The 25,204-nt window shown below is 33.3% G+C and overlaps 1 protein-coding gene across 1 annotated transcript; it reads right to left on the bottom strand.

The window, feature by feature from the left end:
* Nucleotides 1-4,734: 4,734 nt before the first annotated feature.
* Nucleotides 4,735-20,638, bottom strand: LOC108776944 (WD repeat-containing protein 63). Its single transcript, XM_018543699.1, has 13 exons — nt 20,461-20,638; nt 18,705-18,901; nt 17,981-18,412; nt 16,369-16,692; nt 15,838-16,086; nt 14,847-15,005; nt 11,835-12,166; nt 9,103-9,437; nt 8,664-8,892; nt 7,276-7,576; nt 6,259-6,435; nt 5,722-6,011; nt 4,735-5,035 (listed from the first exon to the last, which is right to left on the bottom strand). The coding sequence occupies exons 1-13, from the start codon at nt 20,636-20,638 to the stop codon at nt 4,735-4,737; spliced, it is 3,504 nt and encodes a 1,167-aa protein (XP_018399201.1).
* Nucleotides 20,639-25,204: the final 4,566 nt, after the last annotated feature.

Raw genomic sequence — 25,204 nt, 5'->3', positions numbered from 1 at the left:
TGATCGTGTAATAGAAGAATTTTTACTACCACATATGCGGCTTTTCTTGCCAATTCTTCTCCGATTTACTTTCCCGATGCAGTAGAATATCATAGTATATGTACGTAACATCCGGTTGTTTAATCGCCCAATGGATTATACGAACGTGAGATTTGAACTAATGCCCGAATGTTCCGTATTGTCGATGATTTTCAGTTGGATAAACGGACCGAATGCTCGAGGGCGGAAGGAAGCGACGCGGGAGAAAAGTTGCGAAAACGATTGTCCCGCACGGCGCATACTGTTCATGACCGGCCCGGGGAAAACTTTGATCGTTCGGGACAAAGCGAATTCCAAAAAAGGAAGAGTATAAGAAGTAGAAAAGAGAGGAGGAGAAGGAAGCAAGCGTAGAGCCCGTGTCGCGAGAAAAATAGAGAAACACTTGTACGCAGGAACGAACGTGACCCACCCTCTGGGATGTTCCGAACTTAGGCAATAAGGCGACAGTCAGTTGCAGAAGGTCGTGCGGATAGTTTCGGAAACTTGCCGCGTGCCCGGCAGCCGTGTTCCGATTCCTACGTTTCGGTAATAATCCGTTGCTATTTATTAACCTATTCTCCTGATTCGCGTTCCATTCTTTCCGTCTCGCTCGTTTTCCTCACCTTCATCTAGTGAAGAGAAAACTCAATCCTAGGTGCACTAACTTCCCGAGTTATTATAAAGTTTATATGCACATAAAGGTGATTAAAAATCTGAACTGTTTCTATTCTCTTATCCCCTTTGGTTATATATTGAGAATACATAGCAAAAAAACATTTTGTTTTTATATTAAAAGTTTTGTGTTAAATTTTAGTATTAGTTTAACAAGATATGATTGTTTTTTTTTTATTTGAATATTTAATATTTTTTAATATTAACATAATATATGATATGAGTAAGTAAATAAGTTGGCAATACAACAATAATGTACTTTTATTATAAAACGTAAATTAATAATACGTTAATTAATTATTGTTTAACATTTAACATTTAACACATTTTAAATGTTTATTTCACTGTGTAAGAAATATTTCATAATTTATTTTTTTTTAAATGATACTTTTTATTTAATATTTACATAATATTTGTATTACTTTCTAATACAGACATCTCGTGTTAAATTAATATAAAAATTTGGACCTTCAAGCTGTGTAATAAACAAATATAATTTTTGAATATTTATAGTATTTAAAATTGTACGGCAAAGTTATGTGCTTCAAGTTCTTTTAATAAACATTTTAAATTAATTGATTTATTATTATAAATTAATCTCTATGAAATAAAATAAATTAATAGAAGGCTCAACAAGTATAAAATAAATTGATTAAAAATAAGATCTCTATGAATTATATATATATATTTTTTTAAATACTTTTAATATATTTTTATAATTTTTTAATAATGCTTTGAGATGTGATTCTTAATAGATATCCGTGAAGCACCATTGCGTGAATGTAAATGGAGGGGATTTTTACTTCTTGTTGGATCAGACTCTTTTTGTTGCTCTTTGTTTTTAACCCGCGTGGCGTAATTTTTATACGGTCATTATTGCCATTACGGAAGCACGTGCAGACTCACCTTTCAACTCTCAGAATTACGCAGGGGTGGAAGGGTTGGGCGAAACGAGAGTCGGCATCCCGCGACGTCTGACACGCGGATTAGAACAAAGCACCGCTATTTCGAATAATTACAACTTGTTCTCATCCATACAAAACTATTTTCGACCTCGGTCGAAAACCGCTTTCGTTCTTTAGCCTCTCGTCCCGTCGCGTCGTTACAATGTTTCAAATATTGCACATAGCTGCTCTGCTGCTAAATCCAGCTATCTTGTATATCGGTACAAATCTAGAAAAACAATATATAGATATAGATAAAATATTGAAAAAAAAGTATCGCAACATTGATAATCGGGAACATTTTTTTACAATGTGTGCTCACATGTCTGTTTTATTTAGAGCTGCACCAACTTTTTAAGTAATAACGTTGTATAAGCTTTTACATAGTGTAGGTACAGTTGAACAATAGTGATGTACCATAAGCTTTTACACTGCGTGGAAGTTTATTTTATTCACAATTATAAATATTTTGTTAGAGTACATTCTGTGCTTTCCTGATTGACTATCTAATTCCAATTGTCAGGTAATTTTCAAAAGTCTCACTTTTGATTCCTATCTGTATGGAAAGAATAATTTTGCTGAAGTATCTAAAAGCTAGATACAGATTGAAAATAATTATGTAGAACGTTCGAGTGTAATAAGTAATATTACAAAAAATTTTGGATCTTCTATGTGGATGAGTAAATAAACAGTATTTTCCGTTATCTAGATAAAATTATCTAAATAATCATCTAGATGAAGAAATGGCTTTATCTTATCTTTATCTAGATTATTAAGAATATATACTATCTTTATCTTATCTTAGATTAAAAAAAAAAATTATCTTTTTCAATTTATCTAAGATTGTAGAAGAGTATTGTAAGAAATTTTTATGTAAACAGTCAACCTCCAGTAGTAGTAGTGATGAAGATTTTTTTCGCGATATAGACAAAAAATTGGGTAGTTCGACACCAATCATTCAAAGCGACATTGAAGTACTTTCATATTTAGAAAACAAATTAAAAGAGTTAGATATTCTGAATTTATATCCACACATTAAACAAATTTTTAAAAAATATAATACATTATTGTGCCATCATCAGCACCAGTAGAACGTCTTTTTAGTTGCGGATAACAAATATTAATTCCATGTAGAAACCGTTTATTAGATGATATATTCGAAAAACTTTTATTTAAAAAAGATACAAGATTTATAAAATATGATATTTATAAAATATTTATGAAATATTTATAAAAATAATGAATTTTTTTGTATCCTAAATCGTTTTACTACCAAATAATTACTTAAAAACAAAATTATCTTTATAAAAATTATCTAGATAAAAATTTTTTTAATTTCATCTTTTATCTAAATTAGTATAAAATGAATCATCTTCATCTTATTTAAAATACATTTTTGTGTCATTTATCTTATCTATATCTAGATAATTTTGAATTATCTAAGCGCAACACTGTCAATATATATAATCTTAATCGTACACCTTTATTTAAGAGAGCAAAGTTAAGATTACTTATTGATTTATCATAGCAATTAGAATCTTAAACATCCTACACAATTATTCTGATGGTCAATCATATTATTTTTAAATCTTTATCTAGCTAAATTTTTAGATATTCTAGCAAAACTGTTCTTTTTGTATGTGCTTGAACATTGAAAGTATCATTCGTGTCAAAGGAGTAGGCAGTAAATTAAATCGGAGAAGTGTGTTACTCCGGGGAAATAAAAGCAGATAAACCCGCCATACAAGTTGCGCCACGGTAACCACGGTCCCTCGCAGATCCGTTTATGATGGGAAAGAATGACAAAAGGAGAGCGGGAACGCGACGGAGAAGCGAAGGCGAGCGTACCTAGTTTGAAATTTCAAATTCATTTACGGTCCCGCTGCTGAGTTTTAATCCGCTTTAATTATGAAAAATCGTCGAGTGCTGCCGACTCGCCTCCTACTTTTCATCCTTTCGTCCTCTCTGCTCCCAGACATTCCTTTACGTCACTTTTATCGCCGAAGCGAAGATCGTCAGTCACCGTTAACTGCCGCATTTTCCCTTTTACCCGCGCGATGTCTCATTACTGTAATTATTATTGTAATTCGTAAATATTGATTACAGTGTATGATCAGAGATTGTCACAAATAAACTAGAAAAATATAAATGATATATATATATACTTAAAATTAATACAATTAGCATTTATATAATTTCCTCTCTTATAATCGCTTTAAGATTGATGATATATGAAGTTGAATTTCCATATATAATAACCTAAGATCCCTAACTGAAAATATTACAGTCTTTTATCTTATCCAGTCGTTCTATTTTCTTTGCTATCATGTACGAGTATGCCTTCTATTTATATAGATATTTAATTATCGTAACAACGTGTACATTAGATTCTGCAACACTTCGAAGGCATATAAAAATACGTATTCTTTTTCCTTTCAGATAGAGTGATAAAAGAATTATCCGTAATACTTTGTTCTTTTCTTATATGGTACTTTTATTCGGTAAACTCACAAAATCAGGTTATATTTGCAGACTCTGGGCTTTCCTTGTTTCAAAGGTAGCCATTACAGTTGCAAGTAGTGTAGCGGTACTGATTAAAGGGATTAAAAGGAACCCCTAAGAGTATAAACTTGCATGACACTCACGAGGATACGTGGTTTCATTTTCCGACAATACTATTACATTAGGACATACATTATCAGAAATACAATCAAAATTATGAATGTAATTTTAGAGTCACAAAGGTATTTCTAGAAAGAAAAATGGCTGTAGCTCTGTTAAAATGTATTACGACGGTAGATTCATGGAACAACGCTACAGAATTATGATACATCGCATGTAGTTACCTAAACTTATCAAAAATTGTTGTTGCACGTTCGAACTTTTAGCATCGTGCAACTGGAAAATAAATTGATACAGAAATTGCTATGTCATGCTGTTTAGCACATCAAATTAATCTTCTGTCCAGAGAATTCTCTTCGTAAATATAACGAGCACAATAAAACAAATTCACATAAATCTGAGTTGCAAATCTGGTATCTCAGGAATGAAAAAAAACACAAATCAAAATGTAAAATAGAGCTGTATCTTCGTACACGTTTTATACGTTGCCGGCAAGACGTGATGCATCGTTTACAGCATCGTCCACTTTGCACGTCTTCTTCAGCCTGTTTAACTTCTTGAGTTCGATGTCCATCGATCTTCTCCTAGACTTCCCTTGTGCGAGTACTTTGCGCCAGTCGAACGTGCGTTCGAAAGGCGTGCTCTTTAATTTGACCAGAACCTCGGCTTGTACTTCCAGAAAATTGTATATAATTTCTTCCTCAGGATCGGCAAAAACATCCTTTTTACAGAAGAAATAATTAGCGTCTAATATTGTTCGCACACTTATGTTTGAAGATAAATATTTTGATACATACAATTTTTATGTAATAGAGAGTGCGAGTTAAAGACATTTAGACATATTATAATATCTTTCATTTATACATTATTCTTTCTTGCTCATATATTTTGACGTTTTCATTTTTATATATATTTATTGTTAAAATGTTAAATATCTTTATAAAATAGAAAGATTCGTAATATGTTTTTTTATATATACTTTTTTAAAACATTAAAGTTATAAATTATAAAATAAAATTTTTTTATTAAAGTTATAATTAATTTTTTTATTTCAATGATATATTAAACAGTTGTTTAAACATACAGAATCTTCTTTAGCAGAAAAATAAATAAATAAAAAATAAAAATACAAATAAATATAAACCAATTAGCGAAACAACGATACATAAACGTAAAAATGACAAACAAAAGGACATAAATAATATAAAACATATTTTTCGTTTTACAGAGTCTCTGAAATGTCATTATAATATATTTAATTGTTTCTGCGCAATCACATCGATATTTTACGTCGTAATGTACATTCTATTTGAGCGTGTGTTTTTTATATTATTTATGGAGCACAATACCGTGCTAATTATTTGCAAAGGATGGCCGTAAGATTAATTGTTTCCCTTGACGTACTTCTTTTCGAAGAGCGGTTTCTTCCTTAATGAACTCGTCGATCGTTAAGCGTCTGTCGGCCGCAGAGACTGGCAAAGGCGGCAACAAAGTTTCTCTGCGCTCCTGATGCTGCTCCGGGAAGAGGAACACGACGGTTTCCTCAAAGATTCTGTCCTGCAGACTCAGGATCTCGCGTATCTTACGCTTCTTTGTCCTCGCCTCCTGTCGCAATCTAAGAACCGGCGCGCGCTGCCTCTCGAGGACGTCCTTTCTGAGCCCTTTTTTTTCCAGGATCAGTCGTTGCATGCGCTTTACTTCCATTGACATCCATCGTTCTCTGGCTTCCTCGATGAATTGCCAGGGCTTCCGACGCTATGAATAGTACGAAATTAACTTAGCAAAAGAAAGAGAGATCGGTTTCCTTTTCTCTGCTCTGGATGTGCAGAGACTGAACCGACCAGGGATTCACGAGAGGCATCGCCGTTATTTACGCGGCTGTAAACGTTCGATTCGCTCAGGTGCGATAACGTAGTGCGAACTGCCGCTTGAAGCGGCGCTATGAATGGAACGAAAATCATTGAATTATTTATCGATGTGGAATATTAGGTTGATCGCATACCGCAGGCCTCGTAGGTGTAGTTACACGAACCGCCACATCAACCGTGTCAGCTTTAATCTTCTCTTCAGCCTCCAGAAGCTTTTTCTCCTCTTTCATTTTTCTCAATTTCTTCTTCATCTCAATGTCCTCGATATTTGATTCGCGCCACGTCTTCTGCCAGTCTCGAAACTCGCTTATCTGATCATATGTGCGGAAATAGACAATTATACACGGATGCAATGTATGAACAAATTTTTATTGCCGTTAGCAATAAAATTTATGGTGAGTTCATATAAAAATAACACAACAAAGAAAGAAGAATCTTTTTACGAATGATAAGTTCAGGTACATTTTCGTCTTGTATGTAGAAGCATATAGTTTTGTGAAGCGGGTAAATACAAATACGTGTTGAGATTCACATCTCAGTAAACACCAACTAGAGACAACATAACGTCAACGTTATAATTCACACTCAATAACATAAATGTAATGTAACACGTGTTGTACGTAATGTTGTGAAATTATGGGATTCATGCTGTGTGAAATGACTTTCTCGTACGATATCTCAAATGAAAATACATCATTGCTAGACGGAAAAAATGATTTTACTGAAGTATCTAAAAAATTTAAGTATAGATACAGGTCTGAGTATATTTTTCTTGAATTATCAAAATAATTTTGTAGGATGCTTAAACAGGTTATCAGTCAAAACTTTTGCAGCATTGCTCATCAAGTATGAATTTCCTACATTATTATTTTCATGGTCCAATAAAATTATTTTCAGATCCGTATCTATCTAAATTTTTGAATACTTCAGCAAAATTTTCTTTTTGTATACAATAAAACTCAGATAATTATTCCGTTACGGAATCATTGGATTTGATAACTGGTATGATAACTATCTTTTTAATATGTAATACGATACTTTTTATTTAATAAGACACTTTGCTTTTGATATTATAAGCTTCAAGTTACTTCGTACAGACGTTTAATCGATATCATTCTGGATATATCGCTGTCACACTTCTTTTATCTCACCCTTTGAACCTGTCGGTCGATGAACTTTTTCATCCACTCGACGTCGCCCACGTCGTACGTCAATAAGACACGCGGTGCTGTGAACGTCCTTAAGGAGCCATTAAAGTCGCAAAATCCGATACACTGCGGCTCCAGCGGTAGCTCGTGAGTATAGATGCCCGTAATTATTCGTCCAGACAAACTCTGCATGAAGCTCGGCTCGTGACTCTTGGTTTCGAGATCCCAAATTTCTATAGTACCGTCCATTCGTCCCAAGATCAAAACGGTCGGACGTATAATTCCCCATGAGCACGCCGAATAGCTGCATTTAATAAAAGACGACGTGAATCAGCATTAATCCAATGTTGTTTCCCGCTCTTTAATCCAATGTTGTTTACGTTAATAAAGCGAGCCTATATGAAAGCTCAGCTGGTTATTTAATTGAATGTTAATTATACTATAATATATTTCTTGGTATTTAACAAAACATAACTATAATGATAGTTCAGAATTTACTTTTTATAAATACACACGTTTCTAATAATTTGATTAAATACAAAACTATAACTAAATTTTTTGTTATCCTGTGTATTGACAGCTGATTTTTTTTAGATAATTTTAAATGGAAGATATTTGTCGTTGTCTCTCCAAAATTACGAAAAATTTATAGAGTTAACGAGATGAAATAGACCTCGGAAATATCTGTTGAGTGTTAGAATTGTGAGAACGTGGGCATACTTGACAACATCCGATAATGACTGTTGGGTCAACCGTGCGCGACTGAAAATACTTCGACAATAGCTGTTATTAATGAAATAGTAAAGCGCGAGAGCTTTCATTAACGGAATAGCAAAGCGCGCAGGCTGTAAATGTAACTTATAATCATATTGTCACACAGATCATACCGAAAGTTCGACTTTCGCCAAAACGCTATGTGCGACGCGTGAAACGAGCGAACAAAACGGGCGTCAATGCTTGTACGTCGGGTAATACCAAATGCTATCGTCGCAATTACACGCTGTACACCGCGGCAATTTATTGCGCGCGCTCGTGCTCGTTATTTTTATTCCGAATGAAACGCGAGCGGAACCTGCGCGAGAGCCGTGTGTTCATGCCGCGCGTTCATGTATATTCATGATCTATGTTTCGTTAACTCTCGCGATATTGACGTTTCTTCTTGAGTAGTAATTTCGCTCCGCGAGCAATTTCGCGCGGTCTCGCCCGTGTCCGCGGTTATTTCAAGACGAACAACTCTCTTCTACTTCTTTCCCATTTTTATCATCATTGCCATTCTCTCTTCTCCGTGCATGACAAGAATCACTTAGCGCTCGGACGTATACTCTATGACGTGGAAGCGAAGGTTCAGTTTGCTCTAGTCGGACGATGCCGCGCGAATTTCTTTTTCCTACCCGACGTTGGATTTTTTCCAAATGAGCGGCTCGCCGAAGTCGTCCCGCCACACGGCGAAGATCTTGCCGCCTATCGTGACCACCACCTGATGGTAGTAATTGGATCTGACCGTGTGCGTAACCGGTCCGTCGTGCATCTTCTTCATCCAGAGCCACCGTGCCATTTCGCGATTCATGCCCACGTCGGTGGCGAATTCGTAGCCGGTCCACGTTACGCAACCAAAATCACCTGTTGCCGTCGTTTACGCTTTAATCCACTTTACTGTCGTTAATATCAAATTAGATCAATCTTGTTTAGGGCGATTTAAGTATAATTAATTGTGTTTATCGCATCTGAATCGCATTAACATTAATGAACTCGGGTATAGTCGTGTCGTGTCTCTCAACTTGCCAACGAAAATTTCAGTTGTAAGAAAACGTTAAATAAGTCACTTTTTACCTTCGACAGTACCGATGAGGATCTTTGGCTCCATGACGTAGTTCGCTTTCTCGATTATAGGTCTGTAGTACTTTCTAATTGTGGGGTCGTCTCTTGTCATCGGGAACGGTTCGACTTGTTCCTTGCGAAACTTCGGATTGTACATGCTGAGAGTCGTTATCACGAGCTGCCGACTCTCGTCCGGATATTGAATCACGAGGATGTAGTGGGGAGTGAAGACATGATCGAGAATTTTGAAGGGTGACGTCGGCTGCGCCATGGATTTCTGTATACGTGGATGAATCTTCTTCTTTTCTTTACGAGCTTGCTGAATGTCCTTCTCCGTAGGTCGCCACCTTTCAAATCAACGTTCCTTTCGTCAGGAAAAAAATATTTCTATGCGTTATCTCGTAAATAAAAACGAGATATTATTAAAATGAAGGTACACAGTAAACACATTTTATATTTGTGTTACAAACTAATTAAGTTAAATTAAAAAATTTAGATAGATTGTTTGAAACAAGTGAAACGTATTAAATGTAACATTGTAATTTAACAAATTTTCCATCTATACAGTTACTAGAACTAGAAGATTATAGCACTTGTTTTATATGTACACGGAATAAAATAGATTCGATGATAAAAGCTATAGCTTACTGCGCGAATTCCAACATCTATAACTAAGAAGATTTGATGGTTTAACAAGTCGCTAATATTATTCAGCTACCAACTTTATTACTTCAACATAGAAAACTGACTGTTCGTATATTACGATGGTAGGTTTGCTCAATCAGTGAAGTTTTTAGCTATTTTTTTCTGTGTATACTTTTTATTTAAATATCTTGTAGAAAAAAAAAACAGAAAAACGAAATTTTATAATCGACTATTAAATTTATATCTATTACAAGATTTGTTTTATTAATTACTATTTGTTCGAAAATTTATCTCTGTCGGTGTAATTTCGCGCAAACATGCTCATTTCTCTCAGCAAGACGTAGAATGCGGTGTAATCTCGTAAATATCGCACCAATTTCGAATCAAGTGAGGAAACAATTCACTAGTATTGGAACATCTACATAGTCATTGTGGCACAGCCGAAATGAAGAGCGACTCTCCCTCTCACCCTACTAAGCGTGCACAGAGATCGACGAGGCCAAGGAGTGCTTGGGAGTTAGTAGGTCCGGAGGACTACTACTCTGGACTACGGCAAGGGACGCGGGAAGGGTTAGAAGCGAGCGAGGACTGAATACCGATCAACGATTATGGAGGGATGGTCTATCCATTTTCGGACCATATAAACGCCAACTTCGGAGAATCGAGGAGCGACGGTGAGTCAAGTCGCAGGACCATTACGGTTCCGGGAGAGTTTCTCGAGAAGGATGGATGGACGGGGTGTGGGGAGAAAACGGAAGGCGGTTCGTCGTCCCGCGTCCGGAGCGAAGGACTTGAAAGGCAAGAGACGGAGCTCGGCTCTTTAACGTTTCGCTTGCGACAAGTTTCGCGCCCGTCGAACATTCGAAGTCGCTAACTTCCAGTCTCGGGAGATACGACGGCTCCGGACCTTGGTTACCAATTGCTGGGTTCAGGTCGAGACCAGCCCGACCGTCATACGCCAGCCGATGTTTTTGCATTTTTAAGAAAAAATGACGTAGCATTTTTACTGACACCAGGACGCAGAGTATTGCGAAAATGAAAGATAAAGAGAACAATCGTCTTCCACTATTCTCTTGAATATTTTATTTCTTATTCTTCTGAGTCGAATGGCGCCGTAGTTCATAAGAAAATTCGTTCGATGAATCGACATCGATTCGATGCGACTCCTCGGGGGTCACGTTTAGTTTAATCCTCAACCAATGGAACTGTTCGCGTAATGCGACAGAATATCAATAATGTTAATATCTGCCCTAATTCTTACGGAACCACTAATAATACTGTCAAACCTCAATATTAAAAATAAGTAATAATATATTAAATATTTTACTTATAAGGAATACTGTCCAATATGTATACACCGGTTTGATGAAACTTCTATTGTTAAAAGTATTTGCAAAATGATAAACAACGACATTCATTTCATCGCCAATAGTTAATATTTAATAGGAAAAATTAGTAGAATGTTTATAGAAAACTGAGTAGACAAAAGTAAAAAATATGAGTATGTTACATGGTCTAATTTCGTTTTGCAACATGTGAATATGGATAATTATATCCGACATATTTTTGCTTAATGAACACGAATTTTATGAAAATTTGATATGATTTTTCGAGATATAGCAATTTGAAAATAATTCTTTCCTCATATAATACATGAAAAAAGCATTTTCCATCTTAATAATGCTTTATGTGAAAAATAAATGCTTTTTTGTACTTATATAATTATAATCGGATCTCTTAATCAAAAAGGAATACGAAATTGACAAAATACAAAGTGGCAGGAAGATTATGATCTTTATTTTATAATCTTCCTATCATGTTATATTTTGTCAATTTCATATTCCTTCTTGATTTAATATCCGATTATATTATGTAAATACAAAAGCACTTACTTTCTACATAATGCAGCATTAAGAAGAAATAAAATGCTTTTTCCACGTATTACATGAGAAATTGTTTTATTATACATTGAATATTATTCTCATCAGTAAATTAAGACTTGTTAACAATTTTAAAAAGGTTATATTATACATGAAAAATAAGAGCATCTGTTAAATAATAAATACGTTAAAAGGTCGACAGGCAAAGACGATGCTTACTTAAGATCCCAAAAAGCGACGGTGCCGTCCTTGCTGGCGGTTACGAACTGATAGCTTAGATTGTCCAGGGACGCGTCTTCCGGCAAGGACGAGATCCGGCCGTTTTTGTCGACCTTGTGATGCGAGGGCACCCAGACTATCTGGGTGATGCCCGCCTTCTGGCTGTACTTGAGGGCGGACATCGCCGTTGGACTGATCAACGACGTCGCCGTCGTCTCGCGCATCCATGTCATCAAGCTCTTCATCGCGATGCTGTACTTCACTTGGTCGCTCGTCTGTGTCACCACCGTCTCCACCTGCTCGATTTTGCCGGGAATGTGCCAGATGGCGATCTACGGCAAGGATATGGATGGATTTTATCGTCGTTCGCTCATCCTCTCTCCTCTCGTCTCGTTTTACTGTAGTCTAGACTTTTGAGTTTCACGGTTACAGCTTGCAACGAGATGTTTTCCCATACATTTTCCCAGACACGCTCCCCTTCTTGTTCAAAATTTGCTAATTTCAGCTCACAAATAGTGTTAGGTAATTAAGAAAATTCGCGCAGTTTTCAATTTAGACAGTAGAGTGTTGATAAAAATTAGAGAAATATGAAACAATACTGGCTAACAAACTTACAATAAAAATAAATTTTTTTGCAATAAAAGAAAATGAAATTTTACTTTTTTCGATAATAGAAGTAAGCCTGAATAAAACTGATCGAACTTTATGTTGTTACAATATCTTCGTGCAACAATCTATTTGAAAAAGTATATGAAAAGTTTAATATTTCGGACATTCGCCGTTCCTTTTACTTGATTTTTACGAACAGGAATGCGTTTCTCGGCATTGTTCACATTCGTCGCGCATTTTCGACGCATTTCACAATATTTAATTGTCCGATCAATGAGCGTCTCGGGTCATCTGGTATCCAGAACATCGAGAGGAGCAACGAGAGAATCGTCGCGATGAATTAATGGAAATAGGAGATCCCGCTTGCATACGATATTCACGTTACGTTTGTTGTTCGCGTTCGCCATGATTGCCGACGCACTTTTCGAATTTTCACGTCTGAAACGGGAACGGCACGCAGTGACAAGCTGGGAACACCCGGTGGATCCACGGCACCATCGCGATGTGTTTTTCGATATACGTGATTGATACCGATCGTGTTCCATCGGATTGCCGTGTCCATCGGAAGAATTTGTTTACGAACACACGCGTGTCGCGTTATTCATTCGCGGGGATGACATGTCAAGCGAATGCGAATGCTTCGGGGTACATCGCAGTAACGGGTTAATCGATATTGGTGGATAGCCATTGATCGTTTGTGAAATGAGAAAAATATTAAATTCATACGTGTTTTTGCTACCAAATTATTTTCCGATTTTTTTCCAATTTTCTTAACCTCCGAAAAAGATGTATCCTGTTAAATTCATGATATCAATCTATACTCAATTTGAGTTATTTTTAACCATTTCTATAGATCGCTACTGCTCTTATTCAATATGTCGTTAATTTAATTAAATAATGTGTGTGTGGAATTATAAAATTTAACTGAAGAAATGTATTAGATTCATCTAATTAAATAAGAGAATTCTTATATTTAGTCTGAAATTGGATATCAGTACTTAAATATAGTATTAATTATAAAATAGATATTAAATTTAGTTTAATGATTAACACAAAAGCGCACACACATTAATATGAATGTGCTTTAAAATTAAGAAATTTTAACACAAAAATAGATTGATTAGTTTGATTTTTACGTGTACTGTATTAAAATTTTGATACATTTAAAAGATCAAAATAACAAAATATATTATTTAACTTAAGAAATCGATTTAAATTTGATTGAATATTTAAAAGTATTGCAACTGCATCATTTTTTATCAATAGGGGAGAGTGGTCTAAATCGGATCTATTTGCAGTTTTCGTTTCCTATAAGGTGTAAATAAAGTCCGATCATAAAATCAATGGTGACGTTCGAAAGATCATTTAATTGCCTTCAATTTTGCTTGAGACCATTTTAACGTATCTCTACCTGTGTCGAACTACAATGGAAAATGTAAAAATGCATTTTCTGATCCGATTTGGAACTATGAGTTCCAAATCGGATCTCTCCTATTTTTATGGACTTTTAGATAGAATTTTTAAATATTTCAATTAATTTTTGTTAGTATCGAGTGGAAACGAGCAATTTAAGACTCAAAGATAAAAATACAGTTTATATTATTAGAATTAAAATCAATAAAAAATTTCATCAATCTGAGTCTGATGACACATATGATATTTTATTGATTTAGTGTTCCTTAGACCAGATCTGATCGGTCGATTACCAGTACTACAACCAGGCGAACCTTCTTTTTTCGATGAATTAGCTAACTTACTCGTCTTTTTAGTGTTTTTTGTATGGGTCCGATTTGGACACCTAAAAAGAGGTCCGATTTGGACACGGGTTCTTTCGGATGATTGGAACAAATTTTACAATAAACCGTAAAAGTAATCACAAAACTCTGATATTTTTGAATTCGACACTCTTTAATTATCTTAAATGAATTATCGTTCAAATTTTTGACATCCTTTAAACAAGAATTTTCTTTTTTAAAAAAATGTTCGCATGATAGCCGAAAATATACACCATATTGCGTCTATTTTATGAACGTCATGACAGAGTACTGCCAAACCATGCTGTCACATGTTCGCTGTCTTATAAAGACTTTACATTATAAATAGCACGCAAATCTGCTTAACTGTATTTATTTAAATTAAAAGGTCCGATTTAGGACATTCTCTCCTACTCTATCTAATAATCAAAAAGCCATTCAAAATATATGAAGCAAACAGTAAAAAAGTAGTAGTTTTAAAGTTTTATACTTTTTACACCCTTGCAATGCGAAGGATGTGTACGAATAATCTTCGAAGACTAATGAATAGCCATTTGGTTTCAAGTAATTCAGCTATCAGTCAAAGATTTATTTCCCCCTCAAAAAAACATATGATAAAATAAGAAAAAAGAAAATTTATTTTTATCACCTGGCCATTTATGCAGCCACCTATGATGATGCTACTATCGATAGGACAGACAGAAACGGATGTCACTTCTCGTGGACATTCAAGAATTAGTTTAGGTGACAAGCAGTCGTTGAAAGACCATATTAGTACTTTATTGTTTCCCTCGCAGGCTAAGGATACCTGTTCATGAGAACGTACGATTTTCAGCAGGGTTGACAACGTTACCTCATAAAAATAACTAGTTACCGTTACCGTTCTTTTTCCTGAAAAGTAATTCGTTACCGTACACTCGTTACTGATTTGCAAAAGTAATTAGTTACCGTTCCTCTACTAAAAAATATAACGAGTCGTTATTTTTTTCGTTACTTTTTTTATACTTACACAATATTATATGCAGATTTTTGCAGTACATATTAAAATTTAACAGAGATTTCTATCTTTTAGTAGAAGATTAAAGGTCAAAAACTGAAATGTATATATATAAATTCCCAAATAAATTATTTACAAAATCATTACTCACAAATCAAATAATGCAGAATATTGCGTCTTATAAAATCGTATCAACTGTCATTACATGATACGTAATATGTACTCGTATCGCAAACTACAAACAGCAGCAGAAAGCTACAATAAAGCAAAGAACCTACCTAACTTACATAAAGTAACGATAAAAGTAACTAGTGAAATCGTTACCATCACCTCAAAAATGTAACTGCGTTACCAAAAACGTTACTCAGAAGAAAATATAACGCCGTTATCCATTCGTTACCGAAAAAAGTAACTTGTAACGGTAACGACGTTACAAATAACGCGTTACTTGCCAATCCTGCGATTTTGTATACATTATATTTTATTATGATTATAATACACATGTGTGTTTTTGTCAATAGAAAAATATATTCTGCATTAACAATAAATTTTTCTTTGAGATTGAAAATATCAGTTTATATCAATGTTATGAATAAAATAAATACAATTTTTTTAGAAGTATAATAATTTGCATTTGCCAAACCTCATCGTAAGTTTTGGGACCTGTTAAATGCTCGCCCTTCGCATGCTGAGTATAAGTAGCTATCGTTATTCCGGTCCAAAATGGATGCCAGCAGAGATCATTGATAACTTTATCCAGAATGATCTTTCCATCGTAGTAGCTTTGATGTTCTTCATAGCCTATAGGCATAGGTGTCTGCGTGTCCTTTTCACTGCGCACCAAATTTGCATAATCATTCGTATATATATCCCACGTAGAATTCATTAAAACCTATATGACAAAATAATTAATAAATTAGAAATATCATTATCTCTTGAGCTCTCATAAAAAAAAATTAAATATTTTAATAATTAATCTTGTAATTAAATTATGATAACATATATTATATTTCAATTATAATTATAATTATATTTTATTATATTTTGACTGTATTTTAATTATACGTTATTTAAAGTGTGGTATAAATAAGTCAATAAATTTATATTATAACGTATTATATTTTAATTATATATTATCTAAAAAACTATAAAATTAATGAATTTGTAATATTACCTGATCGCATATGTCATCAGTGTAGCGTTCCAGGAAATCTTTCAAGGACTCTATCTTCTCTTCGGTATAAGTAGACAAATCGACTGTCTCGTATTCGTACAGATATTGGTACCAAGAATTGACAGATATCGATGGTGCCGTTTGCGCCTCGTTGTGTCGTACGATCGGCGTCACTTGCGTATACCTGCTTACCAATTTACGCTGTACATTCTCAAATATTTGCCGGCTGTTCGGTAGCAGCTCAATGTATCCGTCCCTCTGATCATCCGCCTTCCTGTCCGTTAGATTTATCGACACGTTCAGCAAATCAGCGGTAGACGTAACCTGATCGTATAATTAAATACGAAAGATATGAATCGCCCGGTGCATCATCGACGGTGCGGGCTATACGATATATCTCCCATACAGTACCTCTCATAAATACGATTAAACAATCGCGAGCATTGTGGGATTTATAAACTGCTTCTTGCCTGATTGAAATCAGGATAAAATGATTAATAAATAATTTATTGCGATTTGTGAACACCGCTGCAATATTATTGTTGAATCACTGAGGCTAATATTTATAGAGGCGAGATTAATAGAAATTTACGATAATCGCTGTAATACTGCGTTTCAGTGTTAGTGAATGCGAACTATATCAACGCTTGCATAATACGGGCTGTCGAGACGTAATAAAAATTTTGAAAAAATTGCGGATTGTGTTGCTTGATGCTTGAACATGAAATCAAATTGATATGCAAGTCGCAGAAAGATATGCAGAAAATGTTGACAATGGCGCAATGAAAGTTGCGATGCATCGTTTGACGAAAATTACAAGAACACTCATGTCAGAATTCGCTAATGCGATATGCAACATGCTCTGTCAATTTTTATTAACAACTGAGGAATTTAGTATAGTATTTTTCAATTCACTTATTTTATAAAAAGTTCATTCAAGTTTAATTTCTGGAAAAAGCTTTAATTTTTTCAAGTTCTCAAAATATTAAATTATTGTAGATATTATTGTACTTAATCCTCTAATTATTTATTAGATTATTTTATCTTTTGTAAATTAATAAATGATGTTTTATATCAATTTTTATTCTTTGGGAATAGTAGATTGACCAGATTGTGATTCTTTAATTTCAAACCGCAAATGTAATTTTTAATGTGTCCAAACCAAAACTATGACTGTTTAATGAATTAGATTATGAGTTTTTAATGCTTTGTATCGAGAAAAAGGTATTTATAACTGATAAAATAATTACGATCAAAAGTTGTATTTTTATAGTTATTGCTTTAATGTGAATAATAATAATATTTATAATGAGGGTTTTAACACTTTATTTGCGCTAAATTGTGTACACAAAGAAAAGGATATTTCGCACGTTATATAAAGTAAAACGCAAGACGCACATAAAAAAAAAGGCAGGGAAGAAGAAGTGGCGAGCGCCAACAAAAATCAAAAGGAAAGGTACAGCGAGTGTTACCAACCTACGCCATACTTACAAGGGCGCCAAATATAAAACTAACATATAATTCTACCAAAAAAAGTGTAATTGGTACTGAAAAAAACTATAAATTACAGTTAAATTATGATAATTAAAATTTTTTTTTTCTGTACGCAAACCTCAATCTCGAATAGCGGCCTTGTGTTCTTAGCGACATTGGCATCAACGTCGGCACCGCTTCCCAAGTCGCGCCATTGGCCAGGAGACTTGTAAATTGCATTTTTTACGCGATTTTCATGTTCCTCCCTTTGCTCATGTATATGTCTCACTACAGCGTCCCTGCCTTCCTCGGTGAGGACAATGTAGAATTGGCCCTCTTCAATTAGGGACGGTGCGTAGCCGATGAAAATCTTATCGTCAGGAAACGCATGAACCTCGTCCTTTACCGGCAAAAAGTCACTGCTCTCAGAGTGTAAGTCTATGTTGTCCTCTATGATATCCTTTCTAACGCGCATCCAAGGAAATTCCGTGGTAACATCTTCCCCAATGATACAACCCACGATCTTCTGTGTCAACGATGACAGATCGATTCTTGCGAGCCCCGGTATTCCCTAATTGTAAGTTTAATTCAACAGAAATTTAATTTTATACATTAATATTCTTTTTTCTCTCCTAAAGTGATGCCTCTTTTGTCGAAATATTGTAAAAATATAAATAAATATTATATATATCTGATACATTATAGAGATGTGTTTAAAATTAATAACGTCTTATCTCTTATCCAGATATAATTCTGTAGAATCTTTGTCGTGAATACTTTTAAAATCTTACGTTTGACAGAACAATTCAATAACCCGAAAGTTTTGAAAATAGAATAAATCGCTTGCACGCTGAAATATTCACCATCGACACGGAATATCGAATTTTCTTTGATGGCTCTGTGGTTATCTGCGTCGTGTTAGATTTCCAAATGTCGCTCACGGACGGTCGGGAAGAGGAGTAAGCATTGAGATCATAGACAGTTCTCCGTCTTCCCATTGACGGATCATCCATTTCTATACGAATTTTCTTCTTCGCTTCTCTTTCCCAATCTTGTACAGCTGACAGAACAATGAAACAAATAAAATAATTCACGACTACTCTTTAGACAGTAAGAAAATTATAGTAAACAGTTTCCTGCGATTTTTTTAATTTTTAAGATAACATAGCAAGGTTTTATTTATTAGACAAATTAATTATGCTATTATAAAATATTAAAAATTTTCTGATTAATAGACTTATATATATATATAAAATGTATATGAAATCTTGTATAATAATTGCTTTAAAACCTTTATAGTTGTTGCTGCTATGTTTTTTTCTGAGCGCGGTCAACATTTTTATCGAATTCGCATGATTCACATTTAAATAAGTCAAAATCAATAATGTTTTTCATTATTTTTGCCAACTCTGTGCTTTAAATCGCGTCATTCATATTTGAACATATTTACGGTCGGCTAAGTTTACGTTTCATTGTTAACACTATGCGTACTTCCACCCGACACACGTATCCGATACGCATCATCGATCTTCGTCCGACACATAATTTTAACCCATTCGTTACAAAGTTTCAATATTTCTACATTTGACGTTATTGACGTTGTTTCTTCGAACGTGCTTGTTGTATGCTTTAACAGAATGTATTTCTATTAAAAAGTACTTGTTTTGTTTTTGAGTTAACAAACGGAATATTTTTATTACACAAATTCAAAAAAATATACACTTAACAATGTCTTAAACTCTGTATTTAGTTTTGTTTTAACTTTAGCTTTCTCCTCACACACACAGTGAGGAGGCGAAATAATTAATAAATGTGTTAATAATAATAAGTTAAACTAGATATTATAAATAATACAAATAATTAGTACAAAAGGAGCGCCAAATACGATTAAGGCTAAATCTTAACACCTAATAATTTTTTAAAATATTTCTAAAATATTAGCCATGATTAGCAGGCTATTCATTTTATAAAAAGTTCTTTGCAATTTAAATACAAATCTGAAAATAATTTTGTTGGATTATTGAAACCATGTATATTATAGAACGCACAAACTAGTTAATATCTATAAAGTAAAATATTGCTGTGTTAACAATGAATCGTAAATTTAACCGACCGTAAATATGAATGATATGATTAAGTATCAAACCGGCAAAAGTTATGAAAAAAATTATTAATTTTTGTTTATATAAATGTGTATTTTTGCAGCATTACTCATTATGCTTAAAATTTATACGTAATTATTTTGATCCAATATAATATTATTTAGTTCAATTTTTAGATACTTCAGTAAAATTATTTTTCCGTATGTTACAATCATTATTAAATTGATTATTAATTTATTTTAAGATATTATTTCAGCTTTAATTTATAATTATGTTTTAAGTCTGACAGTTAATCTGTTTATTGAAAAGCGTATTTAAAATTTATATAAATAAATATTATATTAGATACCAAGATTCAATCTTCACCGTATTTTGCGTTTTTTTTTATTTGAGAATGCATTAGGATATTTTTCGATGCGGTTCTAAAAGAAATATATGTATCATTAATAACAAATGTATCATAATATATTCATCAGTTATCATTATGTCAAATTTCCTCTCAGGGACTATAACCTACATGGTTTTTTCTCTTCTTCCCATTCTCTTTCCTCGAAAGGTTTTTCCTCTTCCGAGTCGAGGGATTGTTCCACTTCGAAAAAGTCATCATATCTATACTCGTGTTCAGAATCGATCTTCAGAAACTTTCCATTCTCCGCCATTCTTTCCACATTTTCCTCGTACACTTCCTCCTCCATGATGTAAACTGCCCGTTCGATTATTTTACGTTTCAGGGACTATCAGGGACTGCGTTGATGCGATCGACGTGCGAAGATATACATGTAGTATGTACAACTACATGCATTTGTGGAATACGTATGTATGTATACACGTAATGCACGTATACGATCGATACAACATGCGAGGAATATAACTCGAGTGCGATACGAGATGATAGACAGAAGAAGTTTTCACGTCCGATCGGCAAAACGAGTGCAAGGCTCATGCCAGCGCGTAACAATTTTTTAATTTGTATATTGTAGGTATATTAACATATCAGTAACACGGCTGACGATGCACGTCAAAATTTAATGAAATTTCAAGTCGGATACATTTACAGTTTGATTAAATATTGAAATCTCGGATTCTATCGTTGAGAATCTGATGTCTCCTCTCTCTCTCTCTTTCTCTCTCTCTTATTTGTTTCCCCGTTCATCGCGAAGTGGATGGATATTTTGGAATATTAAAATTTTCCCTCGAAATTTTTACGTGCAAACGACGAGGACTATTTAATTGTTTTTATATCACACGAATAAAAAAGGGTCGTTCGTGCACTTAACCCATTTTGCAAACTCGATATATCGCAAGTATTGTTAGCGTTAATGGAACGTTTTGTAACCCAATGAGTAATTTAATAGCGCGATGATCGATTTGTTGTTTAAATGCGATACATTGACAATTGATAATACAAATTAACAATAGATTTATCGTAACAAATAATGATGATATTAGGAAAAAGAAAAAATAATTTATGATATAATTACCATTATACAAATTAAGAGTTTTTATTACAAATATTGTTAAAAATAAATAAATATGGTTATAAAACAATACAAATATAAGAAGGGCGAAGAGCCAAGTAAGTTTATCGAATAATATAAATTTAATAAAACGCTTTAATAAGATCTTTAAAAATTACATACGTTTCGACTCCGATCGGGTCATTTTCAATGTACAAATTATTGGAATTGAAAAGAATATCAAATACATTCTTCTTCTGCTAGCAAATATTCGGTATAGATATGAGTCATATGTTGATATAATAAGTATAAATTGATCCTAATGAAAATTATATAAGAATTAACAAATTTCAAAACAATAAAATATAAATACAAAAATTCCATTACCTTGTCAAAAATACATAAGAAGCAACAAGTCCATGATTAAAGTTCTTCGAAGTCAATTATAATAATATAAAATTAAACTGTGTAAGATATTTTACGGTTATAAGAATATCATTATCTTTGTGATGTCAAAAGAGGTAATGTAGTTGGAATAGGAAGTTAAGCGAGGGAAAAGAAGAAAATAACAAGGAAAGAAGAAGAGGAAAAGGAATGTATCATATTGGTATATATCTCGGGCAATAACTCCGTGTCATTTTGTTTGTTTATGCCGTGTGTCTGTTTTTTAATATGAACCATCTCAGATATTAATCTTTTTTTTGAAAGAAGATTCTATATTTAAGATCTCAACATTGTCCCATTTGAAATTGTGATTCAATTTTGATCTGTGGTCAGTTATTACAGAAAGGGATTTTGAACCTTTATTAATATCTGAGACATGTTCTTGTAATCTAGTTTTTAACTGTCTCTTAGTTTGTCCCACATAACTAGCTTCACAATTCTCACAGGATATCTTATATACAACGTTTTGATTGTATGGTTATGTTAATATATTAGCGTTGATACAATTTTTATTAATTTTAATTATAGATGTTTGACTCTTATTAGCTTTTTTTATTAAATACTTTTTAAACGCGATTGTATATTTCAAAAATAAATAATTGCAAAGAAATAGAACTTTCTTTTTTTGAATTTTTAAAAGATAATGCCATTGCAGCCTTGAAATTGGAAACAGCTTGCATAATATTTTGGGATTGTAATTAAAAGGTTTCCATCGGCCGGCTGTTGAAATGCAATTACACTTAGCATAAAATATTATTCATTCGCCAAAGCAAACTTTTATTCGTCAAATACCCGTATAAATTATTACAGTAATATAAATCTGATATCGACACTACAAATATTTGGCAATATTTTTATTCCAATAACTAGAAACAATATAACGCGTTAATTAACATTAATCAATATTAATTTATAATTGATGTCATGCTTTTAAGAAACTTTTGTTCTTCATTGTATAATAATGATTTTATTTATTATTTATAAAAAATGCATATACATTAGCAATTTTATAAATTCTAGAATACTTTTAAAAATAAAATAAAACACGCTGTACTGTGTAATATTTTATTTTGATAACATAATTATAATAATTTAGTTTTTTTAATTAAAAAATTCCAAAAATTTTTGTTACGGATTAATGTATAATAAACATTGTTTGGAAAACTTTTTTTTATTTTATTTTTTCTCATCACTAATTTTTCTTTTCATAAAGTCCTTTTACTTCTATTACATATTTTGGACACTCTGTTAATTAATTTTTCAAACATACTTAATATATAATATATAATGACATTTTTTTTCCCAGTCATTTTAGAGACGCTGCCAGAGTTATGATATGATCCATGAAGCCACTTTTCACACCCGTCTATCATCAGAGATTTTTGGATAAAAAGATTGTAAATTTTCTAGGCAACATGTCAAGCCGTGACAGATATTTTTATAGTTATTTTACAGTCAAAAAGAATCGAATTACGTTTTCATATTAAAAATATAAAAAAATTCTACAAGAATATACGTTTTATTTAATTTTTAAGAATTTCCGGGGATTTATGAACTTACTTATATATTTAGCAAAATCCGAGAAAAGATGCGGAGTTAAATGTGTATTGTATTATGAAAGTATTATATATAGCTACTTTAAATTCCCTACTTTTAACCAAATTTATAATTCATCATAATTCGTGATATGGCATTGAGATAAACGTTTTTATACCCCCATGCATATTGTATACATCTTAATTTTTTGTCACGATGTCATGATCGCGCAGTAGAGTCGTTTTCTACGTTAAATACGAGGCAAATATTTATCAAGATTATGGCGACACGAACGTAGATGACAACTTCATTCTGCACACAATACAGTCAATATTTTCGTGGTTTGCGTATTTATACATACGTATACATATTTCGAATAGATAGTACAGTTTATGCGCTCTAATTGTCAACGAAATTTATGACTTTCGCGAATGCGCGTGGAGCGAGTTCCAAACAATGCGTTCAGTTGTCAAATATTCGACAAATTCAAATGCGCTGCATTTACGTGTGATGGATTTAACTGTATTGTCACGCACAATTAGAACATTGTCACGGCGACATGCATTATCGTGTCCGCATGATGTGACGCTTGTCTCAACTTAACGATTATTTATTGAGTTGAAAACGAACAAATAAATAATAGTGAGAAAAAACGAAAAATAGATAGTTTTACTAGAGTATTTAAAAATTTAGTTAGATGACGTCAAAATGATTTTGAAATTAGAACTCTATGTACTACAAGAGTAGCACAATATGTTTTTATCTAAACCAAATGTCGTCGACTTCCTTATTGACTATTTCGACCGTTGTTTTTGATGATCTATCGCCTAATAGTAAATAATAAATAATAAATCGAGTAACTGTCAAAAGTCAGATAATAAATAATAAGTAAACTTAATAAATAAGCTGATAAATAAGTAGATAAGTGAACCTTTTAATTCTTTATATGATATGATTATTAGATTAAACATGGCGGACCTTTGCGCTACTCGTTTATATACAGAGTTTTATTCAAAATAATTATTAAAAGCCACTTTTCTATCAACCATAATTTATTCTAACATTATTTCGACGTTATCGTGACCTGCTGGTCTGCTTACATCATATATTTTACTTTTTAGTTTTAAGTATTCATAATGAGCGGTTATTAGAAGGAATAAGTATAATTTTTACGACTTATCTTTGCGTTTTCAATTCCTTTTGATGTCGGGCACTTTTCTGAAAAATGTATCTTGCAGCCGGTGGATGTCCGTAAATCGTAAAGAGAAAGAAGTGCTAGCCGCGCTTTTTTTAAGAGCGTTCTTTTAACGGCGGGAAATTCAGAATTTTGTGCAGAATGATATTGCTTAGCTCGCGACTCACAATTTCGCGTCTTTTTATATTTGAGAGTTTCTTTATACTGCTCTCACTTATGCGCTGTAAAATACGTGTATTACGTCGTAAGATAGATCAGTACCGTGAAAATGGAAACTTTGACTGCCGGCTTTATTATTCCGTGTCGTTATACGCGATGTTAAAGCGATGCCGGTGTATCCAGTATTCATATCAATTGCGATGCTTTTAGTAGAAAAATTTTTAATTAAATTATTACCATTTCGCAGACATATGCGACGACCGCGTATTTTGTATGCGCTTCGACGATCGTTATTTTCAGTGTTCGGACGGTAAAACCGGTAATCGGCGATTCGCACGCCCGTTGGAAAAATAGATTCCGGCGTTTAGACAATTTGGCCTCGCGGCCGGACCGTACGGTGATTAATCAATTGCAAATATATACCGTACATAGATTGGAAATACACGCTGCCTATTTCCTGTTTAATCGAA

This window comes from Cyphomyrmex costatus, unplaced genomic scaffold (assembly GCF_001594065.2).
Source record: "Cyphomyrmex costatus isolate MS0001 unplaced genomic scaffold, Ccosl1.0 scaffold398, whole genome shotgun sequence".
NCBI classification, from domain to species: domain Eukaryota; kingdom Metazoa; phylum Arthropoda; class Insecta; order Hymenoptera; family Formicidae; genus Cyphomyrmex; species Cyphomyrmex costatus.
Note: the sequence above shows the minus strand (reverse complement) of the source record. Positions and strands in the feature narration are given on the sequence as shown.